Below are 19,829 nucleotides of genomic sequence, written 5' to 3' on the forward strand. Positions count from 1 at the left end.
CCCCTCTTCCAGATCGCACCTGCAAGATGTGGAACCTGGTAACGGGTCAGGAGATCGTCACCCTCAAAGGCCACCCAAACAATGTCGTGTCTGTCAAATACTGCCCTTCCTCCTGTCTGGTGTTCTCTGTGTCCACCTCCTACATCAAGGTGTGGGACATCCGCGACGCGGCCAAGTGCGTCCGGACCCTCACGTAAGTTTCATGCAGGAAACCCATCGGGTGGAAAAGTTTAGAGCTTTTTCCCGAATTACAGCCTTGCTTGGAGAGATTTAATGGAAGTGATTTTAAAAGGCTTTTTTTTTCCTTTTTCTGCTCAGCGATGTGCCTCCAGTTGAAGAAATATGACAAGCTAAAGTAGAGGAAATGACAACTGCTGATTGCACTTACTTCTCTGATTCTTGTGTTTTTTCTTTCTTCTTCCTCTTCATCCCCACAGCTCCTCAGGGCAGGTGGTTTCAGGTGATGCATGTGCCGGCACCACCACCCGCACAATTACCTTTGCTCAGGGCGAGTGTCAGATCAACCAGATAGCTCTCAACCCGTCAGGATCAGTGCTCTATGCTGCTGCTGGAAACACTGTTCGCATCTGGGACCTCAATAGGTACATTTGTTGATGATCTAATCCGTTAATACATTATTATATTCATTGATCTACTCATCAAGTTACTGCTTAAAGACTCTGTGAGTCATTCCTGCGAGCTTCATCTATGCACTTAATTTCTTTACTGCCCACTCTTTAAATTCATTTAGACATGGCTGTGGATGTATTCACTTATTGCATGTTAATAAGCCAGCGAGCTGATTAACATTTGATAGAAGAGCTTCAAAAAGGCTGACAAGAGATTCAAAAAGACGGCAAAAAAAAAAGCAGTGCTGAGGATATGAAACGTGCTCATGAGCATGTTTTCTACCAGGAATCATTCCTGGGATCCTGTGGAAGCATCTCTCTCTCCTCAGTTTTTATGCTTCTAGAGGGAAATTATTAACAGATTGGACCAGACAGTTTACGCTGAGGGCTCAGAACCATTTAATGATGCATAAGAACCCCCCAGAAATGAAAAATGAATGTATTAAACATTTCATTTCTGCCCATGGCTTTGCCGCGTCTCTGCAGCTTTACTTCACTTGTGAGAGAGAAACTGGAATTATTCAGCGACACCTCCAAGTTTGCTCAAATGATGAATTTCACAGGCCTTTGTTTCACCTTGTTTTGGTTTCTGCTTGTTGTGTTTGTGTATTTCGGTTTGTGTGTAGGATGCAAGCGATGGGGAAGCTGACAGGCCACATCGGCTCTGTCATGTGTCTCACTGTGGGGCAGTCTCTGCTGGGCAAAGATCAAGTAATCACTGGCTCCAAAGATCATTACGTCAAGGTACAGCCTAAAAAAACCCCACTCATTCTTAATCTATCTGAATATCATTGTCTGTCACCTGATAAATCAAAGATACACACAAATGTTTCCTTTCCTGTCAGGTGTTTGACGTGGCAGAGGGAACTCTGGGAAACGTAGGTCCAGCTCATAACTTTGAGCCTCCACATTATGACGGCATCGAGTGTTTGGCCGTGCAGGGAGACGTGCTGTTCAGTGGATCGAGAGACAACGGCATCAAGAAATGGGAACTGGAGCAACAGGAGCTCACACAGGTGTGTGGATGCTTGCATCTCTGTGTTACAGGAGGGGTCTGAGCAGACCTCTATCACTATTCTGAGAACATAACCAACACTCGCTGTGGGTTATTAAAAAACAGGGCTTCATGTGGCAGATGTATTGATTCCCACACACTATGCGAGGTCAGTAGGTCTGAGTGAACAGGAACAAGACTTATTTTATATTCAAGCGAGCGCAGAATTCGTACATCACATTTAAAGAACGCCTCCTTGACTGCGCATCATCGTAAAATCCTCATGAAATGTGGTACGAACCTGCCTGTGAGGCTTTTACTTCACAATGTCTTGACCGTTATTATCTGCAGGGCAAAGTCAATCTTTCTGCAAAGTGTAACAGTGCTCTGGTAGATAATTGCCCTCTGATCCTCTCTGTCAGCAGTGAAGGCGGTTTTAATGAATCGGTTCTCTGGCGAACAAGTGCAGATTAACAGGAAACGAATTAACAAGTCCATTATCCAAAATGTCACAAATTATTTTTCTTGCTACTTTGTTTATTATTTTAAAAGGAAATTATTCCAGTTGCTCATGTGGTTTAGTGTTAATTGCCATGTGGTCGAGTCTTGATGTTCATATGTGGTGCCAGTTAATAGAAAAATATTAATTCGGGACCTTTTTTTTTTTTTTTTTTTTACATCTTGTGTCCCTGCTTTTGTTTTTGTTTTTTTTGGAGCCAAAACAAACATCCTCTGGCATTAACATCAGCACAGAAACTGTGTGCTGGGAGCTTCATAGTATGGGTTTCCATGGCTGAGCCGCTCCTGTAGGTGTGTAATAATATAGTGTAGGAGCATCTATCCATATTAATGCATAGTTTGACAACCGTCCTTAAGTCCATGAAAAATGATGACAAAAAAGATACTTTAAATGATGGCAAATATTTGGAAACAATCAATCTCAAACCTTTTGAATTTCTTCTTGTCCTGACACTTATTTTTTTTATCTTCTTATCTTGTCCTGATTCATATTTGTAGTCATATTATAAACATTTCTCAGAGAATACTTCCCTTGGAGCCGGAGTACCAACTGACATTTTCCTTATTGATCCCTGTAATTGCGACGTGTCTATCGAGGCGGACACACCGGCGACACAAACGAACATTTTCTGTGCCCACTTTGGTAGCGACTGTACCCACCCACCCCCCCGCCCCAGTTATCCGACACTAGCACAATGGTGACAGCGAAGGGCTGTGTTTCCTGTTCAGTCAGTGGACAGCTCCCTGCCAGCGCAGTTCTCCCTTCGTGTCTTTACCCACTCTGTGCAGAGTGTCACCATGTGTAATGTGGCAGGAAAGCACTGTGTCAACATTAGGGTGTAAGAGCTCACACGCATCACAGCCGCAGGTAACAAGGAGGAGAGTCAGTGTGTGCGTCTGTGTGCATTGGGTTGTGTGTTTATACGCAATTGCTGATTTCTGCAGTGTCTCCTGTGTAGCCCCTGTTGCCTGCATACGTTAATAATGCATAATAATCCACCTCGTGGGTGGATGTGGCTCATTTACATGCATAGAAATTTGCATATGAAGCTGCACTTTCTAAAGTTTAGCAGCAGTGCTGTTTAGCCTTTGTTTATCCAAATTGACAAAACAAGAACACAAGATATTATTTTTCCTTTCAAAGGCTGAATTAAATCAGCTCAGTCTTTGCTGTGGTCTGTGGCTTATGACCCTAACCTCATTTATGAAGCAGCCAACAGAATCCGTTTTACAGCCTTCCTAACTCAGTATTCTCTGTCTAATTATGTAATGGGATCAAACTGTGGCTCGGGGTATAATAAAATATATTACAGTAGAGTCTGAAACTGCACTTCCTTCAGGACTTCTGCTCTGAGCCTTGCTGCTCTGACCCCTCTGTTAAAATGCCGACGCTATAGAGTTTTTTCCTAGAGGGATATGTGAAGCAATTTGTTCATAATCACTATAAACTGTAGTTTAGCGATTCCCTCTGGCTTGATAAATAGCTTAATATACCTTCTGAAAAACAATTTGAAGCGTGCATGGTTTTTTTTTATGTCTTTATCGACCTGCTTATGCCGTGGATGTCGGAGAGAGCTGTTGCTCTCTTGAGGTGTCGGCCGGCATTAACGCTTACGGTGTGCATATGAAAAAAGTAAATTGTTGGCTTTATTGGCATATTTACATAGGGAAACACTGGATCCTCATTGAAACAAAGCCTACAGACAAAGCTGACACCCTTAAAGATAAATGTGAGGAAGAAGATAACTTTTTCAATGTTTTAGTCCACAAAGTTGTAAATGGGGGTAATATCATACTGTGAGATATTAAGTGTACCCTTGGCCTCAGAAGCTGGTACTGCAACCTGTTAGCAGTAATAACTTCTTGTAAATGTTTTGCATAACAGTCTAGCAATTTCTGACATTGACTGACTACTTCACCGTGCAAGTTCACTCAGCAGCAGCAGCATCTTTGTGGGTTTTCTTATATGTAAAGCCTGCTTTAAATCGAGCCTCTATAACATTTCAGTGGAATTCAAACCAGGGCTTGATTATGCTGTTGAAAGGGTCACTTCTGGTTCAAGCTACCTTCAGATGGCCTAACATTATCTCCAAGTACTCTTTATAAGATGCAGAATTTAAAGTTGAATTAATGGCGTCTTGTTCCCCAGCTTCTAAGGCTGAAAATGGAGCCCAGAAACAGTGATCTGCACCAAACAGGTCTACGGTTATTGTGGTCAAACTGCTCTAACTTGATTTCTATGTTATTCCAAACGCTTTGCTCTGTCTGTTCATTGGCAAACTAAGTTTTTCTCGAATGTGGTTTTTGGCATCAAAGGCATTTTCTTGCAAAGCCGCCCATCCATCCATCCATCCATCCATCCATCCATTCGCTTCCGCTCATCCTTTCCAGGGTCGCGGGGGGTGCTGGAGCCTATCCCAGCTGTCATAGGGCGAGAGGCGGGGTACACCCTGGACAGGTCGCCAGTCTGTCGCAGGGCTAACACACAGAGACACAGACAACCATTCGCACTCACATTCACTCACAGATTCACACCTATGGGCAATTTAGATTGACCAATTAACCTATCCCTGCAAAGCCGCCCATTCAAGTTTAATTTGTTGAATCTGATTATAGACACTGACTGTAACCTGGACTATTCTTTAACACCAACAAACGCAAGAGTTACCTGCAGATCCAGTGATAAAGGCTGGAGGTCACAATTGGCAGGGCCAGCAGGTTCTGTACAAATTTTATTATTCCCTCAAAATCGACATTATTTGCAGAGAGCCTTTTTTGGAGGTCTTTTTGAATTCTTTGACAGAGTCATGGACATCCACCTTTTTTGGAGGCCTGAGAGGGCCCTTTAGTACTTTGTATTGTGACACTTAAACAGCACAGCGATTACTAGGCCTTAAACCAGGTGTAGATAGCCTCCATTTGTCTTTATGTAATAAGATTGTAATCTTTGGTAGCCCTGAAACTTCAATGGTTTAAAAATGTATTTAAATTTTTGATGAAAGTACTTTCGTGCTTCTTTTCCTTGAGTACCTAACCTTTATGTAAGGTAGCTTTTCAACAAAAATCAGCTGCTGGCTTGCAGGTATGTCAGTAAAGCCGTTCACACGACTTCACTAATCTAAAGTCAAAATATAAAGTCCATGTGAGGACATATGGTCTCAGGAGGATATGAGAGATTTCTCTTTTTGCTTTCAAATTGCATTGCCCATGTGCAACTTCCATACTGTTATCATTTATTAAACTTTTCTGGCATTAAACACCTTTTTCAGATCGTCTGTTGCAGGTTTTAATTCAAGGTTGTGATACTGTGATCTTAAGTTTAGCTTTTTTTGTATCGATCATTAGCTGGAACCTGTAAAGTCCATTAATATTATAGAAAGAATAATAGAATGATTACGCAGCCAGACACATTTATTAAACAGATGTTGCCAGAGTAGGATCCTTCCTATATACAGCTGATTATTGTTAGTGTTACACTTTACACATCTGTGAGGGTCAGCTTGGATCCATTTGCGTTGACGTACTATAAATTTCACCATCAGAGGGTGAACACGAGGCTCCATGTGAAATTCCACGTCCGCTTTTATTTTTTTGTGACCTGGGGATACTATTTTGAGAAGGCTGTCTGAGTATAATCCTTATGTGTGAGCACCATGGGCGGGTGTCCAGGTTCTTTCTGTCCTCTGTTAACATCTTTGTCTGCTAGCAGGCAATGTAACCAAACACAGTTTTCATCCAACAGTTACTTTGTCTTGCTGTTTTAAACACACACCTATGTTTATTCAAAGCGATTTGAACTCTGCAGTAGATTATGTGGTACAGAGGAAATTATAGCTATTTGGATAATTTCCCTCCTAACATTGAAATCTCTCCCAGCTCGGACTATTTGTGGTGTTTCGACAGAAGAACGGAGACGGCTTGGTTTATATAATGGAACGTGTATTCAGCAGTAGTTAGCCATCCAAAACATATCACCATACACTTCTCTTCTTCTATCCTTCTATCACTATTAGTCACAGAGCCCCCTACTGGTGACTGAGTATATGTTCATATTCAGCCCCCCTTGTAAAGCAACCCTTCACCATCTTAGCAGTGTATGTAAACATAACACTATTGTTCAGTAGTAGTTTGTGATTTGCAGGTCTGCTGTAGCATAAATTAACCTTATTTTTTAATGGTAAATTGCGTTCCTGCAGAGTAAGAAAAAGGGGAATAAGATATGTTCTGTTTTAAATTGTGCATCTTTTTCGACACATGCCAATCAGCCATATACATTTATAAGTAACTGCTAGTACAAATTAGAGAAGTAGAACAGACAAAAAAACCCCTCCACCAAAACTAACCTGATGGGAACAAAAGTAAGGAGTGACTTTAGAAGAGTGCGCTGTTGTTTTGATTAAAAGCATATCTGAAAAATGCACAAAAATAACATTAATGTCAGAAGCAAATAAAACAGGCAAAAGCAGATTAACATAATAAAAGTTATCCTCCTGTGCAGGTGTTCCACTCTTCAGAGCTAAATTAATCTGCAGCCCAGTAGGCTGAGATAAACAGAATAAAAAAGAAAAACAACAGCAAAGCCAAAGCTTAGGTAATAATAAAAGTTTAATAAAGTCGTACACAAAATCCAAATAGCGTTTTTGAATATTTCACCTAATTTTAAAAAAATAATAATTTACAAGGTTTAATATCTCCCCTCTGCTAAGATATGGTTCATAATGTTCTTCATTTTTTCCCTTTATTTCATAAATAAATGCAATAAAAAAAAAACAAGTGTCCATTTAGATGCTCTTTGTCACAATACAAAAATAAATTCTGGAGCGTGCTCTTGAAATGAATGCAATTAATATCATTCTGACAGTTTCTGCATTTTTGTAATGTCAGTGGGGTTATCTTAGCAAACATGAAACAGATATTCCACATTCAGCTCGTACATTGCGCTGCCTTTGTGAAATACTGAATGCGCAGACACACGAGCTAAGAATAACTACGTAATTGAGTCTAAATACAGTCTCTCATTGAGTCTCTCAACCATACATGTTCTTATATGTTGCCTAGCAACAATGCTGTACCCTTTTCCATTAAAAAAAATTCCTGTTTTACTGTTGATAATTTCTATCCATTAAACACCAAGCACTTAGCATACTTTATAGAACTTACTTTATAGAACATGGTGACCCAGATGTCTTACAAACATACCGGCTGTAAAACCACTGGATTCATTTTTAATGCAATCCTATCTTTCTTTAACTCCCAACACCTCTTTGCTTTGAATTCACAGCAAATCCCAAACGCCCACAAGGACTGGGTGTGTGCTCTTGCATACGTACCAGGAAGGCCCATGCTGCTGAGCGGCTGCCGCGGCGGCATGCTGAAAGTGTGGAACGTCGACAACTTCACTCCCATTGGAGAGATCAGAGGTCACGAGAGCCCCATTAATGCCATATGTACCAACTCAAGACAGATCTTTACTGCTTCCAGGTAAATTTCATTTAAAACTGTGCCCTGTCATAGTACTGTAACTCCATCAGAGTGTCTAAATACATTGATTAGACATAATGTTATGACCACCTGCCTAAAATTGTGTTGGTTCCCATTTTACTGCCAAAACAGCTCTGATCTGTCGAGGCACAAACTCCACTAGACCCCTGAGAGTGTGTTGTGGTATCTGGCACCAAGATGTTAGCCCCAGATCCTTTAAGTCCTGTAGGTTTGCCAGGTGGAGCCTTCACGGGTCGGACTTGTCTGTCTAGCACATCCTGCAGATGATTGATTGATTGGATTGAGATCTGGGGAATTTTGGTGCCAGATGAACACTTCAAATTGGTTCTTGTGCTCCTCAAACCGTTGTTGAACAATTTTTACTTTGTGGCAGGCCGCGATATGCTCCTTGAAAGAGGCCACAGGGAATACTTTTTCTCATGTACCCATTGTTGGGGGTCAGACATGACTGGTCTGCAGCTATGCAGCCCCATTTAAACAAACTGTGATGCAACATGTTATCTGACACCGTTCTATTTGAACCAGTATTAACTTTTGGCCATTAGAGTTACAGTAGCTCCTCACCAAACCCTTACTCACCAGGTATGCCAGTGAGCCATTGCCACCTATTACATTGTCACTGGTTCACCGCTGTTCCTTTCTTGCACCACATTTGACTACGGCAGACTGGCAGTTTTGGAGATGATCTGACCCAGTGGTTCAAACTCAGATACTTACCTTTGCCCATTTTTCCTGCTTCTAACATCACCAAATGTTAATTTGCTCACTAATATGTCCCACCCACTAACTAGGGCCATGATGAAGAAATATTACTTCACGTGTCAGTGGTTATAATAGTATACCTGGTGCATACAGGACAGTACTGATGCTGTGAAGAGATTATGTACTTATCAGTTGATTGCAAAATCATTACTATTTATTTAATATCACAAAGATAAGCTTAACAGTACTGCATGTAGGTGTACTCCATATATACATATATGTATATTTAAAGTTTGCATTATTCACTATAGCAATCTCACCCTGCTGTCTATAATAGTGCTCAGCATGTGCATTAGTTTTAGCCTTTTGTAATGACCGTGATCTAAACTCACTACAAGGGTTGTTGACAGTAAGAGTAACTGAAGGGTGAGTCTATTAAAAGCATGGATGGGGTGTGGAGGTTGGGAACCAGGGAGCGTAGTGCTTACAATTGAGTTTTATAAACTGGTGGAGAGTAAAATGTTTGCCCTTTGCCAAAAATGTTTTTCTCAGTGAAATTCTAAATCATGCTGACTTTATCTCAGGCAGTAATCCGCAGGTATGTGTCAGCAGTGAGAAGGTCATACTCAGTCCTATTTTTGGCCAGATTTGTTCTGTTGAGCTCGCAGTGGCATCAGACAAAGATAATGCTTATTTACTTGTAAGTGTGTGATGCAGTGAGACATTTTGTGGTTTCCTCAGTCTGCTGGTTTTTATGTATTTTGTTCACTCCTCATTCAGCTGTTGGGCTTTCGCTTGAGATCGACTAACTTCCCTTCACTTCCTATCCTCGTCTTTAATCTCGCTGTTTCTCGGTCACCTTCTCTGCGGCTCATGTTTGGTCTCTCAAACCGCCTTCCTCCTCTCCTCCCTTGTTTTTCACCCCTTCCCTTCCTCCTGCCCCTCTGCTTTTCCCCGTTCTGTCAAACCCAGTGACTGCAGGGTGAAGCTGTGGAACTATGTGCCAGGCTTGACCCCGTGTCTTCCTCGACGGGTCCTGGCCATCAAGGGCCGAGCCACCAGCCTCCCATGATTGCCTGTTCTCTGCTCACCAATCCTTCCCTCCTCTGGTAGCGTCTTAACTCACTTCTTCTTTCTTCTCCTTTTTTCTTTTCCCTGCTTTGAATTTTCTTACGTGGGTGACACAAGTTTGTATCTCTTTGCTTTTCTGTTTCATATCATACCCTTTTCTCTTTTTTCTATTTATTTATTTATTTTTGTTGGTGTTTTTGTTATGTCTAGAAATGTGCTTGTCTGTTTGGCTCAGTTTGTAATCTGATCGCGGTTAATGGTTTGATTGCGGACCCCTTCTTCCATGAAGACAAACAGCTTCTTCTCGACTGGAAGCAGCTCACAGCTCTGTTCTGAATCTGTCATTTGTTTGTGTGTGTGTGTGTGTGTGTGTGTGTGTGTGCAGATGTATTTTGTCTGTGCGTGCTGGACTATTAAAAATGACTATTTTGACATTTAGTTACATAGTTGCTTCAGTGAGATTTGAAGATGAGAAAATCAATACCACCGTATATTTGTTTAATCAATAATGGGCAGTATTTCTGCCGGTGTTCAGCACAACTGGCTGTCTTCAGGGTCCGTCCAGGCTGCGGGGGAGATTTTAAGATGAGAATTGTTTTATTTATTTAGACATAAGCTGCAACTGTGAGTGTATTCATAAAGAGGTAAAAGAGAACAAGGGAAATGGTATAGTTGTTCAACTTGATACTTTCTTTGATGACAGCAAGCTGAGCTGAAGATGGTAAGATTTTCATTTAGCGTGAGCAGGATGGAGATAGAGTTAGAGACTCAAGGCTGGTTTTGACATGTGCAGTGGAGGGATAGTGGATATATTGGACCAAGGATGCTGAATATAGAGTTGCCATGTTGGAGAAAAAGAGGAAGATTACAGAGGAGGTTCATGTATGCTGTTAAGGACGACATGGAGAGGGTTGAAGTGGCAGAAGAGGATGCTAGAGAAAAGGTGAGATGGCAGTAGACAATCTCCTGTGGCGGAGCAGTCAAAAGAAGAAGACCTTTAGTTATTGAGTTTATATCCCTTGCGGAAACCCTGCAATTAAGATAAGTTAACTAATTGGTGCTGTTTGGTGGTTTTTGGTACCTTTGGGATAAGCTGGGTTCTGGTTTTCTGGCTACAGATATTTAGTGCAGTCTTGTGACTGAAGACGTCCTATTTCATAGAAGTATTTGAGAAAATCACCCTGAGGCTAAAGTGATCTCAGTCATCAGTGAACACTTCCATAATGATCCCTCAAGCTATACCTGCATATTCATTTTGTGAGCTACAACCTCAGAGTAGAAAATAAAAATAAAACAGGCTTTAGCTTGGAAAAAGCTCCATGTAGTCCTGTGAAAAACGAAATTCATGCCATGATTCGCTAGATTATAGCAGCAGTAACTGTATGACTTTATCAGTCTTTTGCAACACTTTTATTCTTTTCTTTTTCAGCCATTCTGTTGTAGATTTGCTGCTGTCCTTGAGGCCATCTGTCGCACACAGGGATGTCCACTCCTGGGAAGATTGGCGCTCTGTTACCACACCAGAAAACTGCCAAAGTTTCTGTTTTTATAGGAGTGCTCACACTTGCTCATGATCAATTAAACCAAGTGCATTTGATTAGCAGTACCTGATTACTATTTGCCTTCTTAAGTCCTGTGGAAACAGTAAGGTTGTAGTTAATGCTGTGAAAAAAGAAATGATCAAGTCAACACTTCAAAAACGCTACTTTGTGACCAGTGGGTGACATCACAGCACTACGTCCATCTTATGTATACCGTTTATAGCTTAAAAAAATCCACCCAGTCTCTTTCGCTTACCTTTACCAGGGTTGCACGAGAGGCTGAAGCCTGCTGCCATGGAGCGAGCAGCGGGGTAGACAGTTCGCCAATGTGACGCAGGGCTAACAGGGAGAGACAGACAACCATTCACACTCACATTAACACAAATTATTTAAAAACAAAATCCCCCCCAAAAACAATTAACAATCAGTCTTATGAGCAACATATGTGTGTAGTGTCAATTGAAACTGCAATGTTGTTCTGTGCGTTACCTAATTGACTAATACAAAGTGGACCTGAACGGTGAGAATGAGCAAGAGGAACTGTGAAAATGAATCTGCACGGTTAGCAGAGTAACAGTGATGCTGTGGGCGGGTTAATTGGGTTTACTTGTTGCAGAGTTATGAACCTGCTCCTAAACTTTAGGTTGGAGAGGTGTTTTTACTATGACACCATGTGGAAGGGTCTTTAATGAAGTCTGTGTGTTCGAAGTGCTCTTTGAAGTTCGTGTCTTTGTGTTGTGTCTGATGTACAATGACTTGTTTTGAAAGCAGGAGTGCCTGATTGATGTTCTGTTATTTTCTCCCCTTTGTTGTGTTTGCCTTGATTTTCGACTGCTCACCATCCCACCTTTTCTCTCTCTCTTCGTCTCCAGCGACAAGACGGTGAAGATCTGGCTGTCAAAGGTGTGGAGGAAGAGGTGAGAACCGGCGGGACGGCGGTTCCTTTGTCAGCCATTTTTCCACAACTTGAGCCACTGATCTGTGATCTGCTCGCTTCTACCACAGAAATGTGACACTGAAATCACAGTTTCCAAGGCGATCATAGTGTCTTTTTTTGTCCTTCTTTGTCACAAAGCAACACGACAAAGCCGAGGTGAAATATGTAGTCAAAAGAAAAAGTCTATGCCTTTCAGATTTTTTTTTACTGCCAATTTGAAAGTGCCATTCAAATGTGGTGCTACATGGAAAAGATAAACAGCATCGTGCCTGGCTGTGTGTGTGCATCAGGCAAAAAGGGATTCTCTCCTGACATGAAAACTACTGCAACTTGGTGTCAAATAAATGAAAAAGTGTCCTTCTGTTCCTTCAAACAGTGAGCTGGACCTGCTCAGAGACATGTGTATTCATGCATCTGTTGTTTGAAAATTAAGACACAGCCTGAATTAAAAAAACAAAACAAAAAAACCCCAAGAGGGACGCTAAAGAACTGAGACCTGTGTTCATCCATTCGGGAGTGTTGTGGCTGTTCGGATGCTGAACACAAGTGGACAATCATACTGTGTGTTCACAGCAGTGGATCAACAGACTATCTTGGAAATACCATCACTTAGTCTTCTGCTTTTGACTGTGTTTTCTCCCTTTACGATCAACTTCCTCTCACTATCTTAGTGGAAATTTATTGTTTTTCATTTTTGTAATATCTTGTGTTAATTTATTATTTTCCCTACCTCAGTTGTTTTGGACCTACAGTATGAGGTGGGAGTGAACATTTTTACGGGTCTCCGTGTACAAAAACACCTGGTGCTCCACATATTGAAGTCTTTTTTTCTTTAATGCTCTGAGTAGCTCCTGGTCTCTGTGTGGATTTGTCCTCTGTGGGCCTCGGGTTATCAGACTGTCTGGCTGCTGACCTTGCAAATAGGAAACACGTCCAGTAGCACAACCGAGGTAGCACTGGTCCTGGAGGACCCGAACAGACTTTATTATCTGCTCTGTGAAGTGCTAACTGCGGCAAAAATAAGAAACACCCCTGCAGATGCACACGACACAAACAGAAGACGTGCCTCACACGTTCTTGAGTGCCGCATCGAGGGCAGAGAGCCAGATCATTATCCAAACCAACCTTCAGTGTGTGTGGCTCATACCTGCCATTTATCCTCGACGCAAAGCATAATAGGAGCGCTACTCGTTTCCCCCGGCCTTTTTTTCCTGCTTCACTCTGATCTTTGAGGTTAGTAAGAGTGTCAGACTGACCAGCCTTACTGAGGAGTCCACCTCTTTCCCAGCTACTTCTCCAGGAAGCCAATTTAATTAGAGGTCTCGCAGCTCTCACCAGCTTTTCAGGCAAGATTACTTGGGTGAAAGTAGGTCATAACTGAGAGGGATTTATTATTAACATCCCAATTTTCTTCCACCCACTATTTGCTGCTATACTTACAGACAGGAATAAACTTCCTGTACCTGTGCACTGATGTACAAATCTGTTTATGTGGCAGATTGTGTGTGTGGGCAGCACATACATATGCACAAACTGTGGACACACACAAATAGACAATTTCAGAGGATGTTTCGGTTATCCATCTTGCCTGATAGGTCCTGGCGTCCCTCACTGTGTTGATTTAGTGTCTCTTTAATGAAACAGATTCAGCACTGCCATGTTCCACTGAGACAAACGTACACGTACATACACGTCGACGGGTGACAGCGACTCTTTAAAGTCATTTAAAAAGCTCCTTTGTTTTTTTTGTCTGACACCTCTGATTTATAATCCTTAAAATGGCAAGCATTCACATCTGTTTATGAACTTTTCCTGTACTGCTCCAAAATGACGAGAGCTTCTTTTAACACATAGATGTCTTACCGTTCAATTTAAAAAAAAAAATACAATTCACAGTCTCTTAGTATTACAGCTAAGCTTCGTTCAGTTAGGCAATATCACTCGGTTTTGTTAAAAAAAAAAAGATATATTGGTGATTTAGTGCACTTTTCCTTATAAAAGACCCAGAGACATAGAGTATGTAGTTGAGTTAAGTGATGCTGGGATCATAAAACAGTGTTCACGTTCAAAAGCGTGCTGAGAGTATGAAGTGCTTTCAGCAGGCTTTCTATCAACTCTGCTCTGATGCTTGAGTATGTTCTGCTGCTGTTTCATGTGTCCAACATGAGTTTGAAGCTGCTTACACTCCAAAAACAGTGACATGCAGAAGTTTGAGCACCCCCTTTAAAAATGTCTGTTAGTGCCAGTGGCTTGGCAAGTAATGTTTGTAAAAATTTTATTTTAGCGTTTTTTTGCAAAAAAGGTTTCCTAGCCACTGGCTTAAACATAAGACCAAAGCTCGATTTATTGACTTAAGTATTTATTTTTTTATCCAACCAACTGAGCACTCAAAGCGCTTTCTACAAGTCTCATTCAGAAAATTCACAGAGTCACACTCCAGTGGAACATTGTGGATAACTTCAGTATCTTGGCCAGGGCTTTCCCGGCACGTGGACTGAACGAGTCAGGGATCGAGCCACTGACTTTCTGATTGGCAGACATCCCACTTTACCACCTGAACTCCAGTCTCCCCAGACGTCTTTGTACACTGTGACCGCAAACTTCTGTTCTGACTTCATCAGTTCACCAGACTTCTTTTTAGGACTTCTAGACCTCAACTTAACCATCCATCATTCCTTTTAACCACCATCTCTTATTTATGTTTACTAACTGACCGCCTCCTCAAAAACACTTTCCTATCTTCTTATAGCTGTTGCTGTGTGGGCATCAATTATTTACATTTTTAGAGTGCTAGCCAGCTGCTGAAGGAGGACAGCGACTGCTCTAGTGTTGGAGCATGAGTATTTGCAAAGCCTTTAATAATTTGCATCATCATCAAGCCATGGCCCAAACGACAGAACTAAGGTCTGAGATCTCAGATCTCTTGGGATGCTCAAACCTTTGCGTGCCACTGTATTGGGGTTTTGGAGTTCTTTTTTTTTAGGTGGGGAGGTTGTAATGAATGCAAACATTTTTATGGTGTCAGTATGATGAAGCATTCTTGGGTGTTATTTTTGCTATGATTAGAAACTCAGGTAAAGGTTGAAGGATAATATTAGTTATAACTTGACCCTGTGAATTTAGCTAGCTTTTTGAATCAAACAAATGCCTTGTTTGACAGGTTTTTTTTACTTTGAGAAAAATGGTACTGTCAGTCTGTAAAATAGCCATTTTCATGTTTTGATTTTGCATCTGATTCCCTTTACTTGTTATCTTTGTACTGTGCTTTTGTGTACAGAGTGTACACAGTTAAGATAGCATCTTCCCAATTTGGCCAAAGAAGAAGATGTGCACTGAATTTTGACCATAAATATGTACAAAATAGGGTATTTGTATAGTAGTTTGAATATAAAACTGGACTGAGTGTTGAAAAATGTGATCAGTGGGGTAATTAAACTCCCAAACTAACAAGTTGTATACTTTGACTCCACCGTACACTATGTATTTATCTGTGCCAATTAGCCAAACTGACCCTACTCACCAGGTTGGTGGTATGTTTCACATGGTAATAATGCTGAGAAAAGATTTAGCTCTTTTTTCAAAACATCTCCATATTTCTATTTAATGCTAGGATCTTGTAGTTCTGTAGCTTTAGGCACTCTCTGTGGTGCCCTGTGCTTGTACATTTTCTGAACGATGCAGATGGTGCTGATCAGAAGTCCAGAAACACCCTTGGGGGGTGGGGGGGTAATTTAAAAGATGTACACCTGAATCAAAATCTCCTAAATGTCTGAATTTGGACTTGTTGACTGTTAATGCGTCACGCAAAAGATGCAATACAAAAATGATGACTCTGCATAAAATCTACTCAGAGAGTTATTATAAACATGCAGAAGCAATAAACTATCATCTGACCTTGGATCAGCCCAACCTTGAGTTGCCCCAAACTCTGAGACTTGTACTTCAGCATCACTTCATTACTTGACGATGTGTAAATAGTTGTGCCAATTCCTTTTCACGTATTACAGAGGAGATGCCGTTGAGATTAAGCGTCGCTCTTTTCTCATTGGCTGACTTCAGCTGAATCTCTGATAGCTAAATGTATTCATACTTATAAAATGAACACAAGGCTGTTTTGCAGCTATGTAATTCAGCCATGTTTTAGACTCAGTTTACAAAGAAAAGCTCCAGCCATGAAAAACATACTGAAAAGAGGACATCCATTTAGATCTGTAGTAGGGGTAGAAATGAGTAATAATAATGTTTCTGCTGATATATTATGTAAGATAATAATTCAGTCACAAAAAAGACAGATCCCTGTTGTCCCTTTTTTTTATAATCATGGGAAGAAGAAATTGTAGATTTTTATAGCTCCACCTGATATGTTGCTTAATCTGTAAAACCCATTAATCTGTAATCAATAGGAATCTTCCTAAAGACTAATTTTGCTAGTAAGTTAGATGAGATAAAATAATAACATTGGCCAGACATATTTTGTGTGGAGCTATATGAAACCGTTAATCATGTTTAATTGTTATCAGTTAGTAGTTTAAATTTACTTATCTGTATAGCACTTTCTGCCATGTATAATGTTGCAAAAACAAAAAGTATTTTGCAGTGGTGGCTAACCTTTGGCTAACCTTAGCAGGGCTAGCTACAGTAGCGTTGGGCTCTTGCTAGCGTCCACATCCCGGTGCACAATATGGTTGCACATCACGTCAGATGCCTGGTTACATTCCAGTTTATCCTGACAAAGCTGACATACAGTCTCTCTTAACTTAGTTTTTTAAAATTCTGCACAACAGCACTGGCTAGCATGGTTAGCATCAGATGCCACGGTGGCGCAGCAAGTTCTTTGAACCAGTTATTGCCGTTGTACATTAAGAAAAAAAGGACAATACATTTAACTGACTAGCATTTCTAGCACTGATTAGCAGTCGACTAGTTGCACATCTTGTTAAACATTAAATATCCAAAAGCAGTACCCCCAGTGTTAGTTAAAAAAGCAAAGCTGCAAACAACAAAACAAGCGCTCGCACAACCATTTGCTGAGCCCCAGTACAAGTTAGTGTTGGTACATGTTCACAGTTTATATTGATAGCTGTGGAAATCCACAGCTATATATAAGGACATACTTGGACAGGCGTCACAGTGGTTTGATTTATTTTTATCTATTCTTGCAAGGTCATTTTCTTTTGCTGCAGAAAATGTAACAAAAACCCAGTGAGCAAATCTGATGCTCTTTAAAACGGGTTTCAGTGCTCATTTCCCTCCAAACCAAATAAAGATGAGGGCAGAGCTGCTTTTGTTACTCTTTGCTCTCATTGCTGTAGTTGTTCCAGTTCTGAACAGGTATTTTTGTAATGTAGCCCTACACAATGTGAAATAATGCTAGGGTACTTCTGTAGGCGGTAAACTGCTTACTTGCTACTGTCATTTACTTCTGTAAAGGATAAAATAGACAGTGCTACTATTATTATCTCTTTACACAGGATATTGATCACAGTAGAGGCCCGTTCACAATGTTTTAGCATGTTTACAAATCCAAATTCGCTTTTTCTTATTACATTTTTGAAACTATGACTTGGTCTATTGCTGTTTTGGTGGTGGGGCTTAGCAAATGGTGAATTGACTGAATACAAAATATAAATCTATTAGTTTTCACAGGCAAGAAAATTCAACATAGGACTACAGAACAGATTGGAGAGTCAAGCTGCCAGTCAGACCAATCGTGTGATTACCACCTTTAGCCCTTTGTTTCCAGCCCAGCCGTCTTATGACTGTATGGGGGGGAAAAAAAACCTAAGTAGTCAGTCTCTCAGCATTAGCCTCATGCCTCAGCCAACAGGCCTCACTGCCTTATCAAACAGAAGGTGCACGTAGGACATTGATAATCATTCGCCAAATATCCTGAATCTCTGATGACTGTAGATTGTCCTACAGATTGTGGAATTCTGTTCTTAGTGAGTCACCGTCTCTGCTCGCTTTATCATTATGGCTGAAAAAGACTTTCAACTTTGCCTCAGGCTGCTGAGAGGATAGGATCGTGTCTAGGCACAATCAAGAGGGCACTTTACGGCTCTGCTGCTTGTCAGTGAATCTCTATCACACACCAACACACGTCTCCTCTGCAGCTGCTCGAGTGCTTTTTTTCTCCAGGTGTGTGTAGCATGGTAACACAATATGTGGCAGTGTCTGTGAAAAATGTACTTATGGGACATTCATGCAGGGTCAAAGGTCATGTGTGCCTTTTATTGCACAGACTACTCCCTCTTAAATGACTGTAAATATCTGTACTTTTTTTTATATATATGATAATGTGCATGCAACCAACCCATGTAAAATAGGTTTGAACTGTAAATAATGTAAATAAATATTTAAAGAAGGATCCAGTGTTTCCTCAAGACAATAAATCAGTTCAAAACAAGTGCATTTTGTGGTTTTGAATTCAATGCGATGTAATGTTTGTGCATCCGGCTCAGATCTTTTAGACTTCTTCTGTATGCATTTTGAGTAGTTTTTCAAGCAAAATGTCATCAACATTCACTGATTTTAGCCCTTCAAATGTAAGAATATGCTGATTATGTGGTATTCCTGTACCAGATATATCACACTAAGCTTGACGAATGAGTAATGAGCATTCTTCAAACAATAATTTAAATAAAGGTTACCAAAGCTCTATTGTGGATCATAAAGAAATATCAAAAATCTCTTTGGAGAAGATGAAACTCATTATCAGACACTTAGTTTTGTTATTAGTTATCGTATTTGCCCAGCTTTCTAACTCCTTAGCTCTCGAATCTGTCTCATATTAAAGACCAAAGGATCTCTTACGTTGCAGATGGGAGAGGAGTTATGATCATTCAGTACAAACAGACCAACAGGTTGTAGACGATGAAATGTAGACATGGGAGGGCATGTTTTTCAACTAGATTCATTTCTTTCTACTTCAGGGATGGAGATACATTTCCAAAACTCATAAATCTTCATTTCCTTTGCAAACTCTGATCATTAACTTGTGTCGGGCTGCGCCTGGCCCAGCCGTGATGGGAGACACAAGCACTGTGATGTACGATGGCCATTAACGCCTCAGAGGAGGCAGAAACCATTTGACGATGCCAGTCACAAACAAATAAACATCCATACACAAACCCTGTCACATCCCAGCTGCATGTGCTCCATCTGCTCTCTTCATACAGCAAACTGCTGAAATTTCATTTGAATGCCTCCGTCTGTTTCATTACACTTCAACGTTCCAGTAAGTCTGTTTTCACAAGCTGATCCATCAGTCTCTGTCCTACAATATTCATCTCCTTGTAACTAAAAACACAATATGAAACTCAGCCAAATACCCCGAGAGTGTAGCTATGTTCTATATTCAGAGTGTACTGGTAGGTAAAACAAAATGAAAGTTTCCAGTATCACAGTAACCTTGGGTTTTTTGCAATAATGGCAGTGTCAGTGGGCCACTTGGCTGGTCTGTCACTTTCCACAGTTTGCAGAAAGAAATCTGTGGGCGTTGCAGACATTCTCAGTTCAACTCTTTGAGTTTTACAGTAAGGAAATACCTGCAAAACTACTGATATTCCTGTCAGCTTTAACATTTTCTGCTTGTGTTACAAAAGCTTTAAACACCTAAAACCCTAACTGATGCTGTCTTTATTTTCACAGGTGAGCCTCACAGTACCAGCAGCAGTAGTCGCACAGTCCAACTCCCCATATCTTAAAAGGGATTTAAATTAAAGGCTCATACATGAGTACTGGATCACCTGCCAAAACACAGCTTGATGCTGCCTGTTAGCATAGACATAGTGGATAATTTAGCTAAAGACCCAGACATTTTCCTTGGTAATCAGTGGAAACCAAAACAGAGCCCAAACTGAATATGCCTGAAGTACAAAGCTAATGTATGATACACATTCACCAGCATGAAAGGTGCTTTTGTTTCAGTTTTA

At 40.8% G+C, this 19,829-nt stretch overlaps 1 protein-coding gene across 5 annotated transcripts in view; it reads left to right on the forward strand.

Moving 5' to 3' along the window:
- kif21b (kinesin family member 21B) overlaps window positions 1-18,301 on the forward strand; it is a 65,682-nt gene extending 47,381 nt beyond the window's left edge. For 3 of the 5 annotated variants that reach the window (XM_035905038.2, XM_035905039.2, XM_006784438.2), the window contains 7 exons: window positions 13-193; window positions 438-602; window positions 1,256-1,373; window positions 1,475-1,645; window positions 7,424-7,623; window positions 9,319-9,455; window positions 11,831-18,301. In XM_035905038.2, coding sequence (XP_035760931.1) covers window positions 13-193; window positions 438-602; window positions 1,256-1,373; window positions 1,475-1,645; window positions 7,424-7,623; window positions 9,319-9,418 — 935 coding nt within the window. In that variant the 3' untranslated portion in view covers window positions 9,419-9,455; window positions 11,831-18,301. The remainder of the gene's footprint in view (window positions 1-12; window positions 194-437; window positions 603-1,255; window positions 1,374-1,474; window positions 1,646-7,423; window positions 7,624-9,318; window positions 9,456-11,830) is intronic. The other 2 variants (XM_035905040.2, XM_006784440.2) reach the window with 1 other exon arrangement.
- The last annotated feature ends 1,528 nt before the right edge of the window (window positions 18,302-19,829 follow it).

This window comes from Neolamprologus brichardi, chromosome 5 (assembly GCF_056152115.1).
Source record: "Neolamprologus brichardi isolate AB-2024 chromosome 5, ASM5615211v1, whole genome shotgun sequence".
Lineage (NCBI taxonomy): Eukaryota > Metazoa > Chordata > Actinopteri > Cichliformes > Cichlidae > Neolamprologus > Neolamprologus brichardi.